This window comes from Lynx rufus, unplaced genomic scaffold, assembly GCF_022079265.1.
Source record: "Lynx rufus isolate CCGP_SWC_20201006 ecotype Redwood Valley unplaced genomic scaffold, mLynRuf1.p SCAF_4, whole genome shotgun sequence".
In the NCBI taxonomy this organism is placed as follows: Eukaryota; Metazoa; Chordata; class Mammalia; order Carnivora; family Felidae; genus Lynx; species Lynx rufus.
The window spans coordinates 57491383-57517015 of NW_025814856.1; the positions used below are offsets into that span (position 1 = coordinate 57491383).

The following is a 25633-nucleotide window of genomic DNA, read 5'->3' on the forward strand; positions in this document are numbered from 1 at the left end:
ACACGGGGCCCAGAGCAGAGGAGCAGGGCACCAGAACCGCCAGAAGACTTCTCTCACGAGAAGCCTAATTCCTGGGTGCAGCGGTGCCTCCCCAACAGGACAAGGTGTACTCTCGAGCCACGTGGGACTTTACCATAGGACATGACGCTGCTAGAGCCTCTTCTAGACATGGCCTTCGGAACACCCTCCCTATGTCCGAAGCCCAGCCCTCCTAGCGATCTTCGGAAGATCGCCAAAACCACGTGCCGCCCAGTCTTCTTCCCAGACTCTGCCACGATGAACGTCACGCTTCCCACGGACGTATCAGCATGCTCTCACCTCTGGGTTTCACCACATGCTACTCTTTTGCTTGGGATGGCCTGGCAAAGCTCCCCGCCGTCCTCTGAGCTTCAGCTTCAGTACGCCCCATCCGAGGAGCGGGGCTGAAAGTTCCCCCCAGGGTATTCGCCGGGTGTTCTCACTTAATACCTTTCCCACACGGGGAGACAGCTGCCTGCCGGCCCACCACCCCTATGCCACCTACTCCCACAGCAGGCTCCCCAAGGGTCAGCCCGGGCTTTGACAGCTTTCAGCGCCCAACTCAACGAGAGAGGCACCGACAGTGCTGTGAGAAGGCTGCACTCAGGGCTGGCTTCGCGGGTGTGCAATCTCCCTGGTTAAACAGAACCTGTATGGCCATGCTTCCTGCTTGAACCAGAACTTGCTTCCGGGCAGAAAGAAGGCAATGGACCTCAGGCCAAAGATCAAACACTCTTCCCTGGGGCAGGTGGCACCCATGTTTGCACTGGGCACAGCCTAGCACCAGTCAACTGGCTGCTGACTGAGCGTTTTCTGCAGCGAGACTGCTTCCAGCTAGTGCTCTAATCCTGGCTGGGCTCCCACTTCCTGACGGAGGAAGCCCCCTTTGGGCCCCCAGTGTTCTAGGTCCTGCCTTCTCGGCCTCGCTGCCAGCTCACATTTTCCACCCCCTCGATGACAGGCCTGCACGTCATACTAGCCACGGCCCACAGCCGAGGAGGGAATTGCAGCACCCCCGGGAGTCTCAGTAAGCCCGCATTCATGTCTGTGCCAGTTCCCCTGGGCTGAGTGGGTGCCTCCCCGTGACACTCACCTGACTGCGGTGGGGTCAAGAGCACTGGGAAAGCAGCTGCCCGAGGCCCATGGGAGGAAGGGCTGCAGTGTGAGAACGATTCTTACTTCTCTGTGAAGGTGGCCTGGCAGGAAAGAGGGGAGGGACCTACCCCTGGTCACACAGCTGGGCATCACACCCAGGACCCCAGACCCTGGTCCCCTGCCTGGAGTGTGGGCAGGGACTGCCCTGGCATGGTGCCTAGGCCACAACATAGCACTCATTAGTGTTCTTTCTAATTGAATCACAGCCCCTTCCAGGACACAATAAACTGATTTAATTTGACTCGGAAGCTTTTATACGTTTGAGGGGTTTTCACACAACGACTTGCAGGGCACAGCAGGTCCCCTGGCTACTCTGGGGGTCTTGTGAGGCCACCATGGTCTGGGACACACACTTTCCTCAGGAGAGGTCTGGAAGCCAGCCACGCTCCCCTCCGACCCCACATTTGCCACTTCTGTGTCTGCTTGCCACCCGGCAACCTGCGGGTGCCACCTGGCCACCAGGGCTCTACCTGTAGGGTGCTGGCCAAGGCATGAGGGACACTAGGTTTCACGTGGTGGTAACAATAGGCGATGATTACTGAGCATGTCCTAGAACCTAAGCACCATCGAAAGATGCCGTATAACCCATCTAATTCTTACAGTGACTCTCTGACGTAGGTAACATTACCCCCACCTTACAGAGGGGGAAGCTGGAGCACAGACAGGTGAGGCGGCTTCCTTGTGGTCACAGAGCAGGTGTGTGGCATGCAAACCCAGGCAGAGTGGTGCTCAACGCCCTTCTCTCCACCTCCCTGCTATACTACACGTCGGCTGTGAAGGGAAGGGCACGTGTGGGCAGTGGGGATGCCTGCATTCAGGCTTCGGGTGGGCAGGCGAGAGGCTGGCTCCCAAGATGCCCATCCAGCCTAGTGAGAGCTGTAGTAGCAGGAAGCTGCAGGGGGGCAGTGCCCACTCTTGCCCTCAGGGGAAGCAGCTGGTCGGATTAGGACAGGTTTTATTTGTGGCCTCAGGGTCCCGAAAAAGGGCTAGGAGGGCTGCAGGTCAACCTGAGCCCAACCTGCCCACACAGTTGTGAGCACAAGGCTCAGAACATACACCGAGCACACCCAGATGAGCTGGCAGCTTCACAAAGGGGGCCCGCCTTTGCAGTGGGGCAGAACTAAGCTGGGGTGGGCTGGACAGCCACTCCGGGCTCTTGCCCTTTCTTCAGAGGGTACCGCTGGGGTTGTAGCAGCCATTTCTCCCCCACTCCAATCGGGGCCTGAGAGAGCCAGGGTCAGCTCTGCAGAGGACGGTGGGGCATGCTCAGACCACCCAGGATCAGATGCAGCCCACTGTGGTTGGTCCGGGCCCCTCCAGGCACCAGAAGCTAGCTGTGGCCCCTGCCCGCACAGCTGTTCTCGGGACAGGCCCAGGACCTCCAGCTCCTGGACGGAGGGTCCCGTGGAGTTATGAAGAAGGATAAGGCAGAATGAAGCAGCACCTCTAAAGTCAGTTCCAGGATCTTCTTGTCTGAGAGTCCCTGGGTCATCTCCATAACGACTTCATCTGATGTGAGAGGGACAGGGTCGAGCTGGCCTTAGTGGCCTCCTCATGCCTGCGCAGGGAGCTGGAGTGAGCACACATCGGAGAGCCTGGCTGCCAGAATTTGACTCCAGAGTCCTCCACTGATTAGCTTATAGAAGATTTCTGTCTCTGTGTCTCTGTTCCATGCCTACCAAATGGGGGACAACAGCACCTCCCCCAGGGCCGCTGGAAGCACAGAATGAACACCTCCAGAGGTCTTAGGCCCACGCCTGGGACACAGCACCGCTCAAAGACAGCCAACAAACCATCCTACAGTGCTGCCTGCGCTGAGGCTCCTTCCCCATGCCGGCCCAATACCCTGCTGTGTTGCGGAACTCACACTTCTAGAAGCCATCTGAGGCTAAACTAAGAGAAGCTGGACCTCGACGAGGCCAGACGTGGCGGCCTTCTTCATCCAGCCACCAGCGTCTGAGTGATCAGGACCCAGTATGGGCGGTGGGTGTCAGCACCATCTCTGTAGATGGACACATGAGCGTGATGAAATCCATTCTCAGAAATAAAGGAAGACAAACACACAAGAACAAAAGAGAGGGCTTCTGGGAGAAGAAACTGCAGCCTTATCCAGGGGCTGAGGCAGAACGGCACTCAGTTCCCTTGGGACTGAGGGGAGGACAAGCCAGAGGGAGCCCACAGGAAAAGGCCTGTAGGGAGGCGGTATCCTGCAGCCTGCTAGATCTTTACCATGCTGGGCACACGCCTCTGACAACAGCACCTACACAGAAAAACCTTCCTGAGCTCCCTGCCTGCTCTGAGATCAATCTCTGTCCTCGCCTGTCGCCTGTCCTTCCTTCTCAGGGCCTCGCTGGGGAGACAACAGGATATTACAACTCAGCTGCAGATGTGATTCTGATCCCCAGGCCAGAAGGAAGGCGGGGCACAGGCAAAGGTCTCACCGCGCCAAGGTGCTCAGGGTTGAGGGGGGTGGTGTGCAGGCTATGCTAAGCTCAGGGACCCCACCCCTGAGTCACTGCACTCTGTGGGCCAAGTAACAATGCACGGTAAATGGGAGGAAAGACAAGATTCTGAGTGGCACGTGATAACAATGACGGCGATCCCCATGTGCAGGTCTGGTTACAAGCACAGTACGTAAATGTCCTTGAATCTTCACAAGTAGCTCAGGAGAAAACAGGCCCCAGGAGGTGATGTAACTTCCCGAGCAAATAAGTGAGGGGAAGGGACTCAAGCTCAGCCCCTCTGTGTCCCAGGCCGGGCTGTCAAGGCAGCCATACGCAGGAACCAACACCAAGTATGTGGATGTCTCTCAGTTTTGCCTGCCCGGCGTCTATCTCCTAGATCAGTACCCCAACTTCTTTGGGAACCATTCTTCCCAGTAGTCCCCACCCCTGCTCCAGGGGTGGGTGAATGTGAAATCCAGCTCACCCAGCAAATTGTTGCACTCGTCCTGGCCTTGGGGCTGAGCTCCTGGTCCAGCCAGCCAAGCATATCCCATTCTATAACTGCAGACGAGTCTGACTGAACAGAAAGGAAATGTCATTTCTCTCCTAACACCAAGTGCTGAGGTAGGGCAGACTCAGGCACTCGTCAGGGCCCTGCTTTGGGCTGTTTTCCTCTGGCATCTTTCTGCATGCCTCCTCCTCAAACTTACCCCTCAAGTCCAAAGGTCACATGGCCCTCCCTGCTTCAACGTCCAGTAGCAGGAGAAACCCCCCAAGAGACCTCCCTTCCCATCTCACTGGCCAAATCTGGCTCACCAGTCACTGGCAGGGGAGGCGCATCCTCACGTACCAGACATCTTCTGGGTAGAATGGACTTGGGGAGCTAATCCCAAGGCCACAGGCCACTACATCCTAGACTTGAGGGGGAGGAACTAGAAAGCCGGGGTGCAGGGACTAGGCCTGGGAGAGTGGCCCACACAGAACAGGTCTGGAGGGAGGTACCAGCCCCACCTGGCTTAGTAATGGAACCAGCCTGTCCCCTTCACATCAGGCCAGTCTGAGCTGGATTTCTGTCACTTGCCACCAGGGCCCTAACTAACACACGGAGCACAAGAGATATGGTGTTGCTCTGGGATGAGAAACTGAGGCGGAGTGAGAGAGGTGAGTCACACACACAGAAAGGCAGATACCATGACTTCATTCCTGTGTGGAATCCAAAAAATGAATGAACGAACAAACAGAGACAGACTCATAAATACAGAGAACAAACGTGGTTTGGGCAGCAGGGAGGTGGTGAAAAAAACCAGAAAGCAACCGAGGCTGGAGAGGTGACAAAGGGGAGGCTACAGCCAGGTCTCTGCCACACAGAGCACTTCAGATTTCATCCTGGAGACGAGGGGCCCACCAGCAGATAAGTGGGACCAAGCACGGCTCTACAAAGACCTCGCCATCTGTCCCTCTGTCAGCAGGGAGAGGCTGGGATGGAGGGCTGGCACCTGAGCAGGGGAGGGCTGCAGTCCCAGCGGGAGATAGGGGAAGCTTGAGGGCAAGGGCCTGATGGCAGAGACCACCCCCCCCCCCCACTCGCCACCCTGAGACAGGACACCAAGTGAAAGTTGATCTGACACAGGCACCTGATCAACGCCTGCCTCTGCCTCTGCCCCCTCTCCCCTGGCTTTTCCAAACTGTTCCCCATTTCCTTCCTTCCCCTTTCTCCTTCCCTGTCCCCCTCTGCTCCATTAGCTCCACGTCCCTGGCACATGTGACATCCAGGTACAGAGAACGGACTCCCAGGAGTTTCCACCCCGAGGCCAACAACCATGAAAACATCAAACTCACAAAAAGCATTCCTTCTTTATAGATCTTCTGAAACATGAAATGATCAAGGATGACGATCAGGCTTTACATTTTTGATAAAAGACACAGAAACAGAGGGAGCTCAGTCTTAAGAGCTGATGTGCACAGGTGGCTCGGGAAGCCGCTCTGTAGCCCTGGGCCCCTGGTTTATAACCGAAAATGAGCTGGCACTGGGACACAGGAATACCTCGCGCTACTCACTAGTGAGGCATCAAGACTCGAGCCTCAAAAAGAAGACTGCCGGTATAGGAAGCAGCCAGCTGCCCGACTCTAGGCTTCTCCATCTGGATCCACGAGGTTGGGGAGCAGCCGCTGCAAACCCAGCCATCCACAGTCGTTCACTATCTATTCTGAATCAAAATCCTACTACAAAACAAATCATTTATTTGCTTTATGGGTGTTCCCTACTGTTTTTTTTTTTTTCATCAACTAGTTTCTGGGGCCTCCTCTGACCCTAGCCCTAGGACAGGTGCTAAGAGCACAGAGAAGGACAGGACCCAGTCTCTGCCCTCCAGGAGATGAGTGTGGTGGGAGACGCAGGCACAGAGACAGACACAGTGCCAGGCAGTGCCTAAGTGCTGACCCAGAGCACCCATGGGAGGCAGCGGCTAACAATCCAGAGGAAGGGAAGAGGTCACGTGCTCCAGGGTAGGGGGACAGCCCACCAAGGCTTCTGGGTGAAAAACAAGGACAAGGGGAGGAGGGTTGCTAGGAGTAGGGGCAGGGCAGGTCGGGCAGAGGATGCGGCTGTGGGCTTGCTGATGGGAGAAAATGCATCTTTCCAGATGCCACGGCTTTCTCTTCTCACCTTGCGATCAACCCCCAAGAGTGGAGGCAAAGGTCAGAGTAACAATGTCTAGTAGTATTTGATAATTTTTTTTTCCTTTCTGGAGGTGTTCATAAAGGAAAAAATAAGTCTGAATATGAACTCAATTTAGAGAAATATGCTATCAAATTCTGAACTTTCCTCTAACAGTTTTACCAACTAAATAGGCATCTTTATATACCTAATAATGTTTGTCACCATTATGAGAAAACTGACGTGAGGGCAGTGACGCGTATTTCCATCTCAACGACTCATTCAGCAGCCCTGAAAAGAACTGTTTCCTTGCAACCTGGGAAGTGCCCTGCCATTTCCTCCTCCCGTACCCCACAAGAGAAATTCCACAGGAAAGTAACGCTGAATGGCAACAATAAAGACAAGAATTATCACCTAAAACCCACGTGCCTACTCGGTGCTAGGAACCTTCCACCCGCCATCCCCAGTGGGCACCGCACCATAGTGCCCCTCTTCCAGAGGCCCCAGACTGAGGCAAGACTTGAGTTTGTGAAGAATCAGCGAGACAGAGAGAGGCCAAGAACTTGCCTCTGAACTCCCAGACGTCTCTCTCTCTCTCTCTCTCTCTCTCTCTCTCTCCATGGTGTGTGGCTCTGACAGTTTCTGACGCTACAACTCTGACAGCCAATACCCATTGGAAACATCACTAGCCGAAAATCCCAGGATCAGATGCGACCAGAGGGATTTCCCAGGCCAAAAAGCCTTGAGGAGAAGGCTGGCGAATCTCAAGATGGCTGGTGTTTACGCCATTCTGGGCTCTAAGTGGGATTTGGTTTTTCTCCTTCATTCCCGTTCCCCAACATTTCCTCAATTGGCTAATGGGCCCCAGCTGGGAATGGACACAGGCAGCAGAGACAGGGGCCAGGGTCTGACTGGCTCCAGCGGGCCAGCCCTGGCCAAGAGGGGAATGCGACTGTTTATTTGGAATGGCTGTGCCCTGCCTCTGAGGGAGTTCAAGCGGTCAGATGTGTCCAAGTTGATTAGTGAAATCTGACAAGGATGTCACCAGGTTTGGGAGGAGGGCCATCTAATTTAAAGCCCCCACCCTGCAATATCCCCAGTGCCCAATAGGCACCGGCCACTAATTATGGTTAGTGGAAAGTGGGGGGTGAGAGGGGGTCAGGAGCTCTAGACCTCAGGAGCTTCTGAAATGTGTTTTTATAGGCTCCGTGGCCCAGGAGAGGCCTCAGTGGGGTACCCGGCTCACCTACAAAGCTGCTCTGGAGGTTGGAGGGTCCTGCCCTTCCCCAAGGAGGAAACGCCACTGGTACCTACCGTCTCCTTGGGGTCTCCAGGGGCAGTGGGTATAGTGGACAGAGCCTGGTCTTTGGAGCCAGACAAATGGCTTCAAATGCCGGCTCTGCTGTCTGGTTGCAAAACAAAGCCCTGGGCCTAGGTTTTCTCATCTGTTGGGTGGGAACTACAGGAAAGGAAGGAAGGAACAGAGCTAGCCATCAGTATGCAGCGGTACTGACTCTATGTTAACCTGTAAAGTCTTCTACTGCCAACACACACTCAGTTCTCATGGCAACACCTGCCATTCCTCATGCCAAAGTCCAAGCTCAGTGGAGTTAAGAGGCCTGCCCATAACTGCAAAGGACTTCAGACTTGTTCTGACTTCAGTCCTTTCCATCTAAAATCCGTATTCATTTCCTAGGGCTGTCCTAACCAACTACCAAACTTGGTAGTGTTAAACAACAGAAATTTATTCTCTCGCAGTTCTGTTGGCCAGAAGTCCAAAATCAGCGTGTCAGTGGGTTTGGTCCCCTCTGGAGTCTCTCAGAGAGAAGTCCTTCCCTACCTTTCTCTTAGTGTCTGGTGGCTTCAGGCAACCACTGGCATTCCTTGGCTTGGGGCCACATAACTCCAGTCTTGGCCTCTAGCCTCATTCGCCCTTCCCTCTGTCAATCTGTGTCACTGGACACACACCGTTGGGTAAAGAGCCCACCCTAACAGGGATGACCTCATCTTGAGAACCTTACCTTAATTACATCTGCAAAGACTTTGTTCCAAGTAAGGTCATTTCTGAGCTTCTAGGTGGATATGGCTTTTGTGGTCCACAGTTCTACAAACCACTACAGTCCGCCCCACCCTCCAGTCCCCAAAACTTCATTCACATGTGTAAAATACATTCACCCCATCCCAACATCCCCGAATTCGCACCTCACTAGACCATACTCTAAGTCCAAAATCTCTTGTAAGTATCACCCGCTCAAAAATATCATTTAACCCCTCTAATCAGGCATGGGTTATACTGATATGATCCATCCTGGGGCCAAATGCCTCTCCATCTACAGATGTGTGAAACTAAAAGACAAGTTTTCTGCTTTTAAAATATAGGCACAGGGAAAAAATGAAAGGAACATAGAGGTCACTGGACCCAAGTAAATTTGAAACCCAATAGAGCAAATTCCTTTAGCTTTCCTGGCCTGAAAGTAACCCTCTGTGGCTTGGTCCTCCACCCTCCGGGCCCACAGAGGCTCCACAGGCCCCTGCCTTTAGGCTTGTTCTCTGGCCTCTGCCTTTGTGTCCACAGCTCTGCCCCTGGAGTCATTCTTCCCTTTTCTTTTTTTTTTTTTTCTTTTTTTTTTTTAATTTTTTTTTTCAACGTTTATTTTTGGGACAGAGAGAGACAGAGCATGAATGGGAGAGGGGCAGAGAGAGAGGGAGACACAGAATCGGAAACAGGCTCCAGGCTCTGAGCCATCAGCCCAGAGACCGACGCGGGGCTCGAACTCACGGACCGCGAGATCGTGACCTGGCTGAAGTCGGACGCTTAACCGACTGCGCCACCCAGGCGCCCCCATTCTTCCCTTTTCTTAAAGGATAACATGAGTTAGTAGAGTAATTCTATCAGTCCATTTCCTACAATTAGAATACTAGAAGTCCAAATGCTCTATTTTTTTTTTTTTAAAACATTTCACCAGGTCTGTCCCTTTCAGTCCACACTGCCAGTGTTTTTGCGATATAACATTCTCAAAAACCTTGCGTGTCTCCCATGTATATCAAGGGGATCTCCACCATTAAACAAGAAGGTTCTCTATAGATTCTTCCTGGAGAAGCCTGTCTCTAGTCCTGGCTTCTGCTAAGATGTTTGATTGGATCCACGAGTCACATACCCAATCTCCACAGCAAAGGCTGTCTAGCCTCACCGCTGGCCTTTCTCCAGAGCATGCTTTCTCAAAGCCAATTTCCTACTTTTAGCATCCTTTGGAATCTGAAGAGGCAGAGAATCTCCCAAATCATCAAGCGCAGGCTTCTTTTTGCTAACAGTTCCATCTCCAATTCACTCCTTTCCTCTCACATTTTACTAGACACAGCAAAGGAGAAACCAGGCTGCATGTTCCATGCTTTGGTTGGAAAATTCCTCAGCCAAATATCCGAGTTCACTACTTACAAATTATGCTTTCCCTGACTAGCAACTTAGACAAGAACACGACAATAGAGGGTTGAAAAGTAGGCTGGGGAAAATGGGTGAAGAAAAGCAAGAGAATTAAATTTATATTTGCCAGGCACTTTCCTTGTGTCCAAGTACTACAGATCAGTAACTGGGACCTTGATAGGCAAGCTCCATTTTCATCAGGATGAAAAAGTAGCCAAAGACCTCAGAACATGTCCCCACTCAAACATCTCTGCCTAACGTGGCTGACTATTTCTGCCTCGGCCCTCCCCAGGTCCACACTTTTGGTCAAACATGGCAGCCACTGACCCTGTCATCAAGCACCTGTTCCTCCCTCAGGTACTGCACTGCAAAGTCTATGTCCCACAGCAAGTTCTTCTGACACCTCCTTCCTGCTCCCAGCTGCTCTCTCAGGCTGCAAACAGGTCTTCTCCCAAGGAAGAAGGGATACTGGATCAGGGTGGCCCCTTGGGGTCTGCCTCAGGGAAGACCCAGAAGGCAAAGAAATTTAGCATTTGACTCATTCTCTGTTCCAGCTAAGAATTAACACACAGCACCATAATAATCTAAACTGTGTTAAATATAAGTTTGGTTTATTTTCATAATTTTGTGCTTTATTTTTCTAAGATTTACACTTTTAGTCCCTGGCGCAACATGGATTTGATTTAAGTGGTATTTATCCAGGACTAATGGTGTTCAGGGGAGGAGCTACAACAGCCAGTGGAGGAGGGGATTATGACCTTAGGACTCGGGTCCTATGTCAGGGGAGGCCCTAGGCCTCGGAAGGGCAGGGCCTTGTCCTTCAACTCCTGCTGCTGCCCCAGGGAGCCCTGGAACCTGGCCAGTCTCAGGCCTATAAAGGAAGCTTTTCTTTTGGTTGGTCCTCCCTGGTCAGGAGGCTCTTCCCTAATAACCTCAGCCCTGCAGGAGGAAAGCAACAGCCACAGCACCATAAAATGAGTGAAGGGGGTAATTTAAACCTGAGATTTCCTTTACCTGGGGAAGCCCTGGTCATTCCTGTCATTCCTGAAATACCCCTCTCCTACATCCTCCCAGGCTGTCCTAGACCAGAAAAGGCCAACACAACAGATAGGTGCCCCTTGCCCTCCCCTTCCTCAGGGCAGACACTATAATCATGGTTCTCCCCCCCAAAAGGGTGATGGTATATTTTACATGTCAACTAGGCTGAGCCACTGTACTGAGGTATTTGGTCAAGCACTATTCTGGATATTTCTGTGAGGTTTTTTTTTTTCTTTAATTTTTTAATGTTTATTTAGTTTTGAGAGAGAAAGAGCATGAGCAGGGGAGGGAAAGAAAGAGAGAGGAAGACACAGAGTCTAATGCAGGCTCCAGGCTCCAAGCTGTCAACACAGAGCCCAACACGGGGCTTGAACCCACAAACCATGAGATCATGACCTGAGCTGAAGTTGGGCGCTTAACTGACTGAGCCACCCAGGTACCCCAATGTGAGGGTTTTGGGGGGATGAGATTAACGCTAAGACTTTGAGTTAAATAATTAATTAATTAAAAAAAAAAAGACTTTGAGTAAAGCAGATTACTCTCCATAATGTGGGTAGACTCTGTCCAATCAGTTAAAGGCCTGAACAGAAAGACTGACCTTCTTAGAAGAAGAAAAAATGCTGCCAGTGAACAGCCTTCAGACTTGAACTGCAACTCTTCCCTGGGTCTCCATCTTTGCTGGCTTATCCTGCAGATTTTGGACCTGCTGGGCCTCATAACCATGTGAGCCAACTCCTTAAAACACACCCCTTTCTCTCTGTATATGTATATACCCACATCTTTTTGGTTCTGTTTTTCTGGAGGACCCTGACTAACACATCTAGTGATCCAGACAACCACAGAATCTGTCTCAACACAGCCCTCCAGGAACCACTCCCAGTTAGCAAGCAAAGTGAACTCACTGACCTAGGGCTGTGCACATCCAGAAGCTGGTATTGTCCCTGGCTTAGTACACGGGGCCAAGTGCATGCCTCCGTGTCCCTGCACTCCAGGCTCTTCTGAGAACTAGACAACCACTCTGGACCCCAGGTTTCCTCAAAGGCTTTTCCTAGTTCTAACCAGGCCTTGTTCCCCACCCTTTATACCCCCTGAAGAGAAGGGTGGTTGAGGAGGCTCTAAGTTGTTCTTCTCCAGTAAACTAAAACCGTAAGAAAAGCCCACTGAAGATGGGAACTATCAAGGCCATTGAACACCTTTTACATCAGACCAGGCTGGTAGTTACCAGGAGGTGGGGGGCGATAGGGAGATACCCAGCTATCCATCCCTCTCACAGGTCTTCGGAGGGATAACATGGCACCTACTAGTGGTCACTGGGAGTATAAAACTCATCTGGATATCTTCCAGATTTTATGACTCTGAGTGACACAAGATTCTAATTGTGTTTAACTTGAAATCCTTGTAGCTAAGCAAAAAGTACCCAGAAATAAGTGCACATGTACTCGCCACCCTGACGTACGGAGCTGGTAGAAAAGGAGGGTGTACACCCAGCACCCTCACTTGTTGACAGGTGATCCTGGGCCCGCCACACCTTCTAGAGCTTCCGTTTCTTTATCTACACAGAACACCCACTCAGGAGGCTCATCACGGCACGTCACAGGCCTCCAGTAAATGGGTATTGTTCTGAGGATGAGGGAGAGTGGTGGCTCCAGAATCCAGGCAGGGCAGTACAGAAGACAGAGCAGAGAAGAGCCAGAAGGCCAGCCCCAGGGATCTGGCCCAGGGGCTCAGCCACCGGAGAGGCAAAGGGACTGTCGCTCTCCCTTGCCGCTAGAGAGACAGGCCAAAAGGAAGGCCAAGGTAAGACTGACCTTGAGGGCAGGAATCTCCACACTGTCGCCGAGGCTGATGGAGCCTGAGAGGATGGTCCCTGTCATCACAGTGCCTTGGCCTCTGATGGAGAAACAGTGGTCCACAGACATGAGGAATGGTCCCGAGGGGTCCCTCGTCGGGATGGGAATCTGGGACGTCAGGAGCTAGAAAAGAGATGCTGCTGCCACACCCTGCTAGGGAGAGGAGCTGAGTGGGGCAGGGCAGAGGAGGGAAGAGGGAGTAGCCAGGAACGGGGCAAGCTGGCCCAGATCAGAAACGGACCACTTCCTGATTACACTCCAAACTCCTGCTGTGCTCTCAGCTCCTCTCGGTTCAAAGGAACTTCTCTCTCCTCTCATTGGGATAATGAACAGCCTCCTAACAGGCCGACCCCCAGGCCCTCGCCTGCACTGCAGCACAGGGACCTGCTGCAGGACAGCCCTGGACTCGTCAGTCCAAGCCTTGTGCTTTCCTAGCCTTCCGAGCCTGCGGAATTTAAGATGTGTCATCATCTAGCCCCTAGGTACCATGGAAGCCTCGTCCCCCACCACTTGCCCTCTCACAGCAGGCACCAGCCGCTGGCAGGCCCTGGAAGTGTACCAGCTAGCTTCACCTCCCTTCTCCAGGGGCACATCACCTCTGGGAAGGCTTTCCTACCCTTTCCGTATGGCTCCCTTCCCCAGCCCATCGTCAACCAGTTAACATACCACTGTGATCATTTGTTTATTTGTCTCCCTCCTAGAGCCCTGAGTCCTTCCAAGTATCTGTAGCAGCTGGCACGGTGCCCAAGAGAGGGACACGTGTCCAAAGGATGCAGGATAGCAGGGCTGCCACCACGTGTGGTAGGGAAGGAGGGGGTGAATGCTGTTTCTTTAAGCCCCGGCAGAGACAGAGGGACCACCTAATGTCTGCCAAGGCCCGGTGTTGCCCCCTCAATTTGTGGTTCTGAGTTTTCTTCTCCGCTGACACTTTCCACCAGCTTTGACCTCAGCCAGCCCCTTTTCCTCATGCTATCTATGTGCTCAGAAATGTCAGAGCTAATTCCTTATAAACAAATGGAAATAAAGGCTGCATCATTCCTTTTATTTTGCTGCTTTCTCCTTTCATCAGGGAAGAGACTCTCAAAAAGTATTCGGTAGTGAAGGTTCTAAACTCTCAGCCTTGTGATAACAATTCTGGAAAAAGACTAAAGATTCAAAACAGGCTTTGCCTGATATTTATGCAGAGGCTTCTTAAAGGAATAGACAAACATCTTTCATAGCAACATGGGCGAATTCTGCTTTAATAAAAATGACTGTCCCAGGCTCCCAGACCAGTGCTCCCTGAAGCTGACGAAAAAATAACAAAAGCGTCACCCAGAAAAGGTTTGCTTTGCAGAGTCAGCCAGATCAGCACCTTGTTATCATAGAAATGGTGGCAGTGTACTCGGTCACATTTGATCTTGGCTCTGTGGGTCCAGATACAGGTGGACCCCAAAGACACCCAACAACCGACCTGGGACTAAATGCCAGCTCCACCACATACTTGCTGTGAGACCTTGGGCAAGTTACTTGACTTCCCTGAGTCTGACACTTTCCTTGGTAAGATGCAGATAACTTAAGCCTCCCAGGGCCACTGTGAAAGCTAATGATCATTGTGAAAAGGTTAATGATCACTTAACCTTCATACCAAGTCTAAAGGGAAGTGGTGCTGGGATTTTCCCTACTTAAAACTGAGGGAATACAGGCAAGAGACAGCAGGTGGTAGGCCCAGCACGCAGCCCCAGAGTCGAGGTACCTCGCCACTCCGCCCCTCTTAGTGAGGGGACACTGAGGTCCCCCTTCTCACCGCCATCCTTCCAGCAGCATCACCACCACCCCACCTTCCCCAACCTGCCCTCTGGCTACCCTGGACACCCCACGGTGGCTGGGCTCCCTCCCTTTATCTACCACTGAGCCTGGACACAGAGCCTGTGCCTCAGAAGCTCCACTATTTGGTGGAGACCATGAGGACCTGAGCTGCACTGTCCATCTCCATCAGCCAGTGGGACACACTGGGGGACAGGCACAGTCTGCAGGCCTGGAATGGATGACATGGCCCAGAGCTCCAGGAGGCAGAAGCTGCTGTGTCCGGGTGGGGGTGTTCAGCAAGAGAAAGGAAAAAGAAAGACTTACAAGAGTGTGGACAGCTGGGCAGGACTTTGAACGAGATGGGGGTGGGGGCTCTGCTTCTCTTTTGGTTTAACTCTTGCAGGGAGGTGAGGGAGGATATACTAAGGTGCTCATGTACCTGGGGGAGGGGTGGTGGTAGTTAAAGGAACCAGCTCAGAGTCGTCTTGCTGGGGTGCCTCCTCTCTCTCTCCCCGTCAGACCAAGTAGGACACAAAGGGACCTGCCTGAGTGGGACTGGGGCCAGAGGCCAGCCTGGATTCAAGTACCTCAATGAGCTCTGAGATGCCCTGTGGAGCTTCTGTTTCGGGGGCCTCTGGTCCCCCAGGCTTGGCCGCCACGGATATAATCGGTGCACCTCGGAACCTGAAATGGAAAAACAAGCCCCGCCAAGTTACAGAGATCACCAGCACGGACACAGCACATCTGTGGAGTACCTGGCAGAGCACCAAGCACTTCGGATAGCCTCTCCTTCCATCCTTTGGAAAGCATCAAGGAAGAGTACCATCATTTTCCCACTCGGCAGGTGAGGAAACAGAGGCCCCACAAGAAAACCTTTGGATTGGACGATAGAATTTAAAAGGGCGCTCTTAGGTTTTAACCACCACGTTCAGAACCCATCCTGAGGAGTCAGCAGTGACCCCTGGCCCCCAGGACGCTGAATAAAAGACCCTCTTGAAGACGACCAGGAAATACATCCTAGTTTCCTGCAGAGACTCGGGAAATACTGGTTACCAAAAAGTCCCTGAAGATGCATCTGGAAACACACTTCCACTATCCCAGTGTCTAATGGGGGGGTGTTCCTGCCTGGGCCCTCCTGAAGAGCCTCTCCTTCTTTAAGAAGAGATTCTTACTGTGAGTAGACATTTATCTTTCCCAGTGATTTTTAAAAAATGGAAAAGAGAACATATACAACCCATAATCCTGCCATTGTGGTGTGCTTTCTTCCAACCTTGGTTTTTCCATGCGTTGCCAGGCATTTTTTTTTCTTATATTTTGGTTACAGCATACATAAAATTTCACATCCTTCTAGCTGTTATTTGCCATTATAGCATAACAAATTTTCTGTTGGATGATAGCAACAACAGCGATAACAACTCACTTGGCTGAGCCACACATATTGCCTGGACACCTTCACTGACAGCTCACAGCACCACTATGGAACTGTCACCATTTAAAAAAATTTTTTTGATGTTTATTTATTTTTGTGTGTGTGACAGAGAGAGAGAGTGCGAGTGGGGGAGGAGCAGAGAGAGGGAGACACAGAATCCGAAGCAGGCTCCAGGCTCCGAGCTGTCAGCACAGAGCCCGACACGGGGCTCGAACTCACGGACCGCGAGATCATGACCTGAGCTGAAGTCGGATGCTTAACCTACTGAGCCACCCAGGCACCCCGGAACTGTCACCATTTTATAGATGAGAAATTGAGGCTTAGAGGGGCAAATTAATTTGCTCCAAGTCATTGGAGCAAACTCCAATCCAGCCCATGTGGCCCTAGAATCAAGACTCACAGCTTCCATGTTATAATTCCACCATCCAGGCCTCCTCTTTCTTTCCTAACGGCTGCATAATAGTGTTACCCAGAATTTACACGCTTTCCCCCACCAATGTCACTGATTTAGAACATTTCAAATTTTTCACTATTATAAGTAACACTGATAAAACATGTTGGTGAATGTGAGTGGGTTTTCTCCCCCTTGCTTTGGGGTTCATTCATAAGAAAGAAGTCTAAGACTCAATATACATTGAAAAATCAGCAAGATGGTAGAATAAAGACATTCAACAAGTCTCTCCTCCATAAAAGCAAAAAAAGAACAGTGGCAAAAATCATCAGAAGTAACTTTTCCAGAATTCTAGAAATTAACCAAAGGTTTGCAGCAATCTGTGGAATGTTTATTCAAGAAAAATGGCTGAACCTTGGTAAGAATAACAGAGCTTTGTGGCAGGGCACCTGGGTGGCTCAGTCAGTTGAGCGTCCAACTCTTGGTTTCGATTCAGGTCATGATCTCACAGTTCATGGGATCAAGCCCCAGGTCAGGCTGTGTGCTGACAGCATGGAACCTGCTTGGTATTCTCTCTCCCTCTCTCTCTCTCTGCCCCTTCCCCACTTGCACGTGCTCTCTCTCTCAAAATAAATAAATAAACATTTTTTTAAAAAGAGCTTTGTGGCATTTTAACTTGCTTTATTCCCATCCACCCCTCCCCAACTTCGCACTAGCCCTAATAGCCAACATCTGCAATCAGAATGGAAGCCAGCAGCCTGACAGCAGGTTGCAGAGTGGGTTTGAGTTCCATCAAAGCCCCTTTCCCAGAGAAGTATCATTATTTTTCCAATCTGGTAGCTCCCTGGAAGACTCTATTTACAAGGCTATCTTTATTTGACCTGCTTTGGAGTTTGCCCAGTGTGAACAGCATTTTCCTCGAGGGCATTTGTTGAAAACAATTAGAGGCAGCTGCTTGAGGCAGAGGATAACAGTTTGGGCAAACTGGTCATAGAAGGAAAAGCTGGGAGCTCCCATGGGAGGTCTGGAGCTTTCCTGGTAGTCTATAAGGCTATTTGATGGCAAAAAGCTATGGGCATGCCTGGGCACTGTCAGGAAAGATATGAGAAGGCCCTAAACTCTCACCTTTGGCTGATCATAAGATTCTATGCAAGCAGGAAGTGAAGGCCAAGGCAGAGTTGTCAAATGCCTACCTGAGCACTGAAAGCATGACCCAATAGAAATCCTTGGCAGGGGCCCCTGAGTGGCTCAGTCAGTTAAGCGTCCGACTTCTGCTAAGGTCATGATCTTTCAGTCAGTGGGTTCAAGCCCCACGTTGGGCTCTGTGCTGACAGCTCAGAGCCTGGAGCCTGCTTTGGGTTCTGTGTCTCCTTCTCTCTGCCCCTCCCCCCGCTTGCACTCTATCTCTCTCTCACACACACACAAATAAATAAACATTAAGAAAAAATTTTTTTAATCCTTGGCAAAGACTGGGAGACTTACTGATTCTAGCCTTAATGAAAATCTCTGTCTAATCATTAGCTGACCAGTAAGCTAACTGAGCAGAGACTTCAGCGGTCACACATGACTGTACAGAATTACTTCACAAAAGTCACTAACAAAATAATAGCAACAAACTCTGAAAGTGTGGGTGAAGAGAATCTGACATCCAGAACTGCCACATTATATTATTCTATATGTCCAGTGTTCAACAAAAAAATAACAATACAACAAAGAAACAAAAGTATGGTCCATCCACAAAGAAAAAAAGGAGTTAATAAAAATTGTTCATGAGAAAGCCCTACTAGACAAAAACTGAAAATCAGCTATTTTAAATATATTCAAGAAACAAAGGAAACCATGTCTAAAGAGCTAAAGGAAAGAATGAAGATAATGAGTCACCAAATAGGAAATATCGAAAAAGAGTTAGAAATTACAAAAAAGAACCAAATAGAAATTCTGAAATGGAATAATTTGAGCAGGCAGAAGAATCAACAAACTTGAGAATAGGTCAATAGAGGTTATGCAATCTGAGGAAAACTAAGAAAAAAGAGAGAAGAGAAATGAACATGGCCTCAACGATACAGGAGACATCATCAAGTACATCAACATATGCATATTGAGAAGTTCAAAAATAAAGGACAGAGATGGGGCAGAAAGATCTGAATAAACTTCAAAAACTTTGGAAGTTTTTGAAGGACATCTACAAAGCTCAGCAAATTCCAAGTGGGAAAAACTCAGAGATGTGATCTAGACACACCATAATCAAGCTGTCAGAGCCAATGACAAGGAGAAAGCAACCAGAGAGAAGTGGCTCATTCAGTACAAGGCATCCTCAATAAGATTAACAGCTGTTCTTTCATCAGAAACCAGGGCAGCCAATCCCAAATACCTAAACAACAATAACAACACCCCCCAAAATCTATCATAGAGCAGACACTTGATAAGTATTTATTAAATAAATGAATAAATGAACAAGTTAAAAAAAGAAAAGAAAAAAAAAGAAATCATGGCAGCTTAGAAGGTAATGCAGATGCCATATTCAAAATGCTGGAAGTTAAGAAAAAAAAAAGTCAACCAAGTCTTATGTTTCCAGCAAAAGAAACCTGCTTCAAAAATGAAGGAGATGTAGAATTACCATATGGCCCAGAGATTTCTATGTATAAACTCAAAAGAATGGGAGGCAGGTACTCAAACAAATACTTGTGCATGTATGTTCATAAAAGCACTATTCACAAAAGCCAAAATGTGGAAACAGCCTAAGTGCCCATCAATGCTAAGTGAATGAAGCCAGATGTAAGAGGTGACATATTGCGTGATTTTTATGAAATATCCAGAATAGGCAAATTCAGAGAGACAGAAAACAGACTGGTGGTTTCCAGGGCTGAGGGAATAGGAAACAGCTGCTTAATGGGTACAGTGTTTTTGAAATCAGATAATGGTGATGGTTGTGTAATTCTATACACAATAAAAGGGTGAATTTTATGGTATGTGATTTATCTCAATTAAAAAGAAAAAAACATACATTGAAAGGTTTGCTACCCTTTTCACTACCACAGTGAACATCTGGTATGTCTATTTCACTAAACATACATCAAAAGCTCATTATTTTTTATACATACCTCATTTTAATTTGTATTTCCTTAGTAAGCCAGATAATGTTGAACATCTTCCATCTGTTTACATACTAAGTGTACTTTCAGGGGACATTTCCATACCACTTCTGGTTCTGGTCTTTGCCTCCTCCAGTAGATGCACCCTTACCTTCCCCCACGTCTAAAAATTTCTCCAAAGTGCCTCTTTGTATGCAATCCAGTGTCCAGCACAGTGGGGGTGAAGGGAAGGGAAGGGGTCAAGTACCCACAGTCCCAGCACCTGTGCTAGAAGCTCTGCACTCCTCATGTTATCAACCCCATGAGGTGGCTGTGATTCCTCCTCCTCCAGTATTACAGAAGGGGGTCCTAAGCTGGCAAGGTTCTGTCATTTGCTCTAGGTCACACAGCTAATGAGTGGTGGGGCTATGATTAAAAGGTAACTCTGGGGGCGCCTGGGTGGCTCAGTCGGTTGAGCGGCCGACTTCGGCTCAGGTCACGATCTTGCACTCTGTGAGTTCGAGCCCCGCGTCGGGCTCTGTGCTGACAGCTCAGAGCCTGGAGCCTGTTTCAGATTCTGTGTCTCCCTCTCTCTGACCCTCCCCCGTTCATGCTCTGTCTCTCCCTGTCTCAAAAATAAATAAACGTTAAAAAAAAAATTTTAAAAGGTAACTCTGGGTTTACCATCCCCCTGAGAATATCAAGAGAACAGTGTTCCATCTGCCTGGGTTAGAGGTAGGGCTGTGTGCCTTTTCTCAAATCCATGAGAATTTGGAAAGTGGCTGATCTTCAAAGATCAGGGAACATAACATATTTAAGTCCTATAAATGGAGTAACAAAATCCTTGCCCTTCAGTAAATTTTATTCTCAAACCAATGAAAGAAAGATGATAATAACTATAATGACAGTACTTAATATTCTCAGTTTGCTATCACCTTCAGATAAAGACATAAATTTACTGGATCCTTAAAACAACCCTCGGAGGTAGGAAGAATTGTTAACATTCCCATAACGTTATTTGAGCACTATGTGAGTGGCATAATGCTTGGCTAAAAGCCTTCATACACATCACCCCATTTAACCCTCGATGGTAATGAAAGGAGGGGTAAAAGTGGCATTTTAGAGATGAGGAAACTGAGGCACAGAGAGGTTAAATGATTGCTAAAGAGTTGTAAGTGAAGTAAATGGCACAGGCAAAAAGCCCTGTTCTAGAGTAGTGTCCTTCCCACTGTGTTGGACATTCTAAGGGTGACCCCCACCATCCCTCCCCTGGGAATGACTACTGTGTCAGATGTCACCACGGCTCCCTTGAAACAGAAGAACAGAAGATGGAGTCCGGTGCCCCCACCCACCAGGACAGGGCTGGGCTGCTCTGCTCCATTCCCTTCTGCCTCTATTTCAGTGTCACCTTCACACGGGTCACTGGTCCTAATGCCCTCTTCACAAGGTTCGTCAAATTGACGTACCACCTAAGCTATTACTTTCTCAGTTTTTTTTCCTTTAAAACAGTTCACGTTCCTCCTTAAATACATTTATTGAAAAACATGACTCTGTTACTATCTACATGGAAAACCAGTATCATCTGCAACAAAGAAAAGGCACAGGAGAGGCCCTCCCACCACCAGCCACAAGGACAGCCATTGGCGGATGGGTCTTCACTCCCTCTGCTCTGCAAAACCCGTGCCTAAAGCCTAGTGCACTAGGTGCCCACACCCAGGAGACGGCTTGAGTTTCGAAGCCCCGCTCGAGAGTCTAGTCCACCCCACACTTTTGCCTTCACCACCTGACCTTTAAGTTGAACAGGAGACACAGTGGTTATGGCATAAACTTGGTAATGCCAGCTGTGTTATTTTAATTTAATTTAGTATCATAAAACAACAGTGTGAAAAATAGCTGTTTCTATGAGAGCTAAATAGAATTATTTAGAAAGATGAAATACAGGCAGATCTCTTTACAACCTGGTGCCAAATTAAGTGCGAATAAGAAAATGATAAAAGACTTCAGAGGAGGCTGTGAAAACACAGAAAAATTCACTCACGCTGCTGTGCAAATCGGGCTTCGCTTTTAGGAGACCCAAACTACAGACGGTGCATTTGGGAATGGCTTATATGCAAGAGAACTCAGGGTGCCAGTCAGTGGGCTCAAACTAGAAGAAAAGATGGGGCGGGCAAAACATTTTCCAGCAAGTGACAGATATAACAAGGTCATGAGTTACTGGGGCAAGGACTTTGGCCACAGGAAGCCATGTGATGCTGATACTCACAACAGAACTGAAGCCATTTGTTTCGTTTTCTCCAGGTTATTTAACTGGAGAACACCTCTACCACACTGGTAGAACTATTCTAACTTATGCTACCAAGAGAAACAATCACACACACACACTCACACACACACACACACACACACACACACACAAGCATGCTGCACCTGGATATTAAAAAAAAAAAAAAAAGCGCCAAAATGACAACCCCAGCTGCCTAAGGTACTGCAGCTGGACTCGCAAATTACAACTTTTTAATGCTGGCAAAGCAACAAACCCTAGAGCTTTTAAAAACATAAATTCTGACCAAGAAGAACATCCAGAATATAGCTTCCTTTCCTGAATTCAGACCAAAAGAATGAATGGTAACATGAATCAGGAGTGCTAACTTGTGTGATACTGAAATTACAGATAGTGCAGAAATCACACATGCCTAAACAAAACAGCACGAAGAAGAGGAGATGGGCCTGAATTCAGGATGCAAAATTGCCCGCAAAGCCAAGATGACTCCGATGAGCCTGGATTAGCCGCTAATGGAGAAGGAGAGGCACGATGCTGAAAGCCTTTTATGTTTCCCTGGAGCAACTTATGTTATTGATATTATAAGAATGCACGGATATACTCTAAGTTAAAATATTATGTAAGGTTTGAATGTGCCATTTTTTATGATTCTCTGCTTTAAGGGACGTTTGATTAATCACCCACAGTTCCCTTCAGGGGACAAGAAATCTACTACTGCAGCTACAAAAATAAATAAAGAAAACAAAAGAAGGCTATTAAATCCTAGCTAGATACTATTCCTTGCTGAAGGTTCTGAGCCTGGTTAGAAAGTTAGGGAAGCACTAAAGACATACTAGGACCAAGCTGAGACATTTTCTTGAACTTAACCGATGAAATTTAAAGATAACTGAAAAAGAATTAACTTTCTAAGATAACTCCATGCATTTCCCCCCACTCCCAATTTTTTTTATAGTGGTAAAATAAATACCCATAACAAAAAAAATACACGTAACCAAAAAAACACATAAAAATACACATAACAAAATACACATAACAAAAATACACACCTTAACCATATTTAAGTGTGCAGTTCAGTGGTATAAAATACATCTGTAATGTTGTGCAGCCATCACCACCATCCATCTCCACAGCTCTTTTTTCTTGTAAAACTGAAACTCCATACCGATTAAACAATAACCCCATCCTCCCATCCCTCAGCTCCTGGCAACAGTACTCTGGTTCTATGATTCTAATTATCTCATGTAAATGGAATCATGCAGTATTTGCCTTCTTGTGACTGCCTTATTTCATGTAGCAAAATATCGTTGAGGTTCATCTATGTTGTGGCATGTATTAGAATTTCCTCCAGTTTTAGGGATAAATAATATTCCATTGTATGTATTCCACCATTTGCTTATCCATTCTTCCATCAACGGACACCTGGTTTGCTTCCACCTTTTGGCTATCGTGAATGATGTTATTATGAACATCTCTCGGGGACCCGGTTTTCAATTCTTTTGAGTATATACCCAGAAGAAGAATTGGTGCATGGTAATTCTATTTTTAGATTTTTTAAAGTTTTTACTTAAATTCCAGTTAGTTAACATTACTATTTTTTGATTTTTGAGGAACCTCCATACCATTATCCATGTCGGCTGCAGCATTTTACATTCCCACCAACAGTGCACAATGGCTCCAATTATCCACATTTCGTCAACACTTACCTCCTTGTTTTTGACAACTGCAATCCAAATAGGTGTGAACTGGTATCTCACTGCAGTTTTATTTGCAATTCCCTAATGATTAGTGACGCTGGCATTTTTTTTTTTTTTCATGTACTCATTGGCCATTTGTGTATCTTCTTTGGAGAAATGTCTATTCAAGTCTTTCCCATTTTTGAATCAGGTCATTTGTTTTTTGTTCTTCAGTTTTAGGAGTTACTATATATACTTATTATCAGATATATAGATTTACAAATATTTTCTCCCATTCTGTAGGTGGTCTTTTTATTCTGCTGATACGGTCTTTTGATGCACAAATTTAAAAAAATTTTTCTTCTGAGAGTTTTAAGTCCTACATTTGGTTCTTTGATCCCTTTTGAGCTAATGTTTGTATATGATGTTAGATATCATATTTGCATGTGGATATCCATCCAATTTTCCCAGCAGCATTTGTTGAAAGACTGTCCTTCCCCCATTGAATGGTCTTGGCCCCCTTGTCAACCCTCCTTTGACCATATATGCAAGAGTTTATTTCTGGGCTCTCTACTCTATTCCATTGGTGTATATGTCTGCCTTATGCCAGTACCATACTGCTTTGATTACTGTAGCACTGTAGTAAGATTTGAAATCATGAAGTGTGAACTGTCTAGTTTTGTTCATCTTTTTCAAGAATGTTTTGGCTATTTGGGGAATTTTCAGACCCCATATGAATTTCAGTACAGGTTTTTTTATTTTTGCAAAAAACTTGATTGGGATTTTGATAGGGATTATGTTGAATCTGTAAATTGCTTGGGGTAGCACTGACATGTTGACAGTAATAAGTCTTCCAATCCATGAACATGAAATGTGTTTCCATTTATTTATGTCTTTTTAAATTTCTTTCAGCAATGTCTTCATTAGTCTTCATTATATAAGTCTTTTGTCTCCTTTGTTAATTCCTAAGTATTTTATTATTTTGGATGCTACTACAAATGGAATTCTTTTCATAATTTGATTTTCAGATTATTCATTGTTAATATATAGAAATCCAACTGATTTTTACACATTGGCTTTGTATCCTGCTACTCTGCTGAATTCATTTATAAGCTTAATGAGGTTTTCCACATATAAGATCATATCATCCATGAAGGGATAATTTTACTTCTTCCTTTCCAACTTGGATGCTTTTATTTACTTTTCTTGCCTAATTGCTCTGGCTAGAACTTCCAGTACTGTTTTGAATAGAAGGGGTAAAAAGTGGTAACATCTGTCTTGTTCCTGATCTTAAAGGAAAAACTTTAGCCTTCTACAACTTCATATGATGTTTGTTGTACGTTTTTCACATATGGCTTTTATTATTTTGAGGTACTTTCCTTCTCTTCCTGGTTTGTTGATTGTTTTTAGCATGAAAGGGTATTGAATTTTGTCAAATGCTTTTTCCCTATCAATTGATGACCATGTGGTATTTTACATTAAATGGTTTTTGTATGTTAAACCATCCTTGCATTCCAGGAATAAGCCCCACTTAGTTGCGGTATATAATCCTTTTAGTATGCTGCTAAATTCAGTTTGCTAGCATTCTGCTGAGGATTTTTACATCAATATTCATAAGGGATTTGGGTCTGCAGTTTTCTTCTCTTTTAGTATCTTTGTCTGACTTTGGTATCAAGGTAGTGCTGACCTCAAAGAATGAGCTAGAAAGTGTTCTCTCCTCTTCGATTTGTTTGGAAAAGTTTAAGAATTGGTGTTAGCTCTTCTCTAACTGTTGGGATTTGCCAATTAATCAGATCCAGAGTTTTTCTTTGTTAGGAGATTTTTGATTGCTGATTCAATATCCTTCAAACAGGTCTATTCAGATTGTCTATGTATTTATGATTTGGTCTTGGTAGATTTTATTTTTCCAGGACTTTGTCCATTTCATCAAGGTTGTCCAATTTTAGTTTCTATAGACTTAATAGTAATATTCCCATTTTCATTTCTGATTTTAATAATTTGAGTCTTCTCTCTTTTTTTCTTAGTCCATCTAGCTTGTCAGTTTGGTTGATCTTTTCGAAACCAACTTCTGGTTTCCTTTTCTCTATTGTTTTTCTTTTCCTATTTCATTTTTCTCTTCTCTAATCTTTTATTATTAACTTCTTTGTGCTATCCTTAAGTTTAGTTTGTTCTTTTTCTGGTTCCTTAAGTTGTAAAGTTAGGTTGCTAATTTCAAATCATTCTTATTTTTTAATGTTAGAATTTATAACTATAAATTTCCCACTCATCACTGCTTTTACTGCATTCCATAATAGTATGTTTTGGTTATCATTCATCTCCAAGTATTTCTAATTTGCCTTATGATTTCTTCCTTGATCCATTGGTTGTTTACATATATTAATTTCCACAAATCTGTGAGTTTTCCAATCTTACCTCTGT

The 25633-nt window shown here is 47.1% G+C and overlaps 1 protein-coding gene across 1 annotated transcript in view; it reads right to left on the reverse strand.

Annotated features, from left to right (window-relative positions):
- EEFSEC (eukaryotic elongation factor, selenocysteine-tRNA specific) overlaps positions 1–25633 on the reverse strand; it is a 250282-nt gene that overhangs the window by 123489 nt on the left and 101160 nt on the right. Inside the window, exons 3-4 of the mRNA XM_047096360.1 lie at positions 14958–15054; positions 12541–12705 (exon numbers count right to left, since the gene is read on the reverse strand). Coding sequence (XP_046952316.1) covers positions 12541–12705; positions 14958–15054 — 262 coding nt within the window. The remainder of the gene's footprint in view (positions 1–12540; positions 12706–14957; positions 15055–25633) is intronic.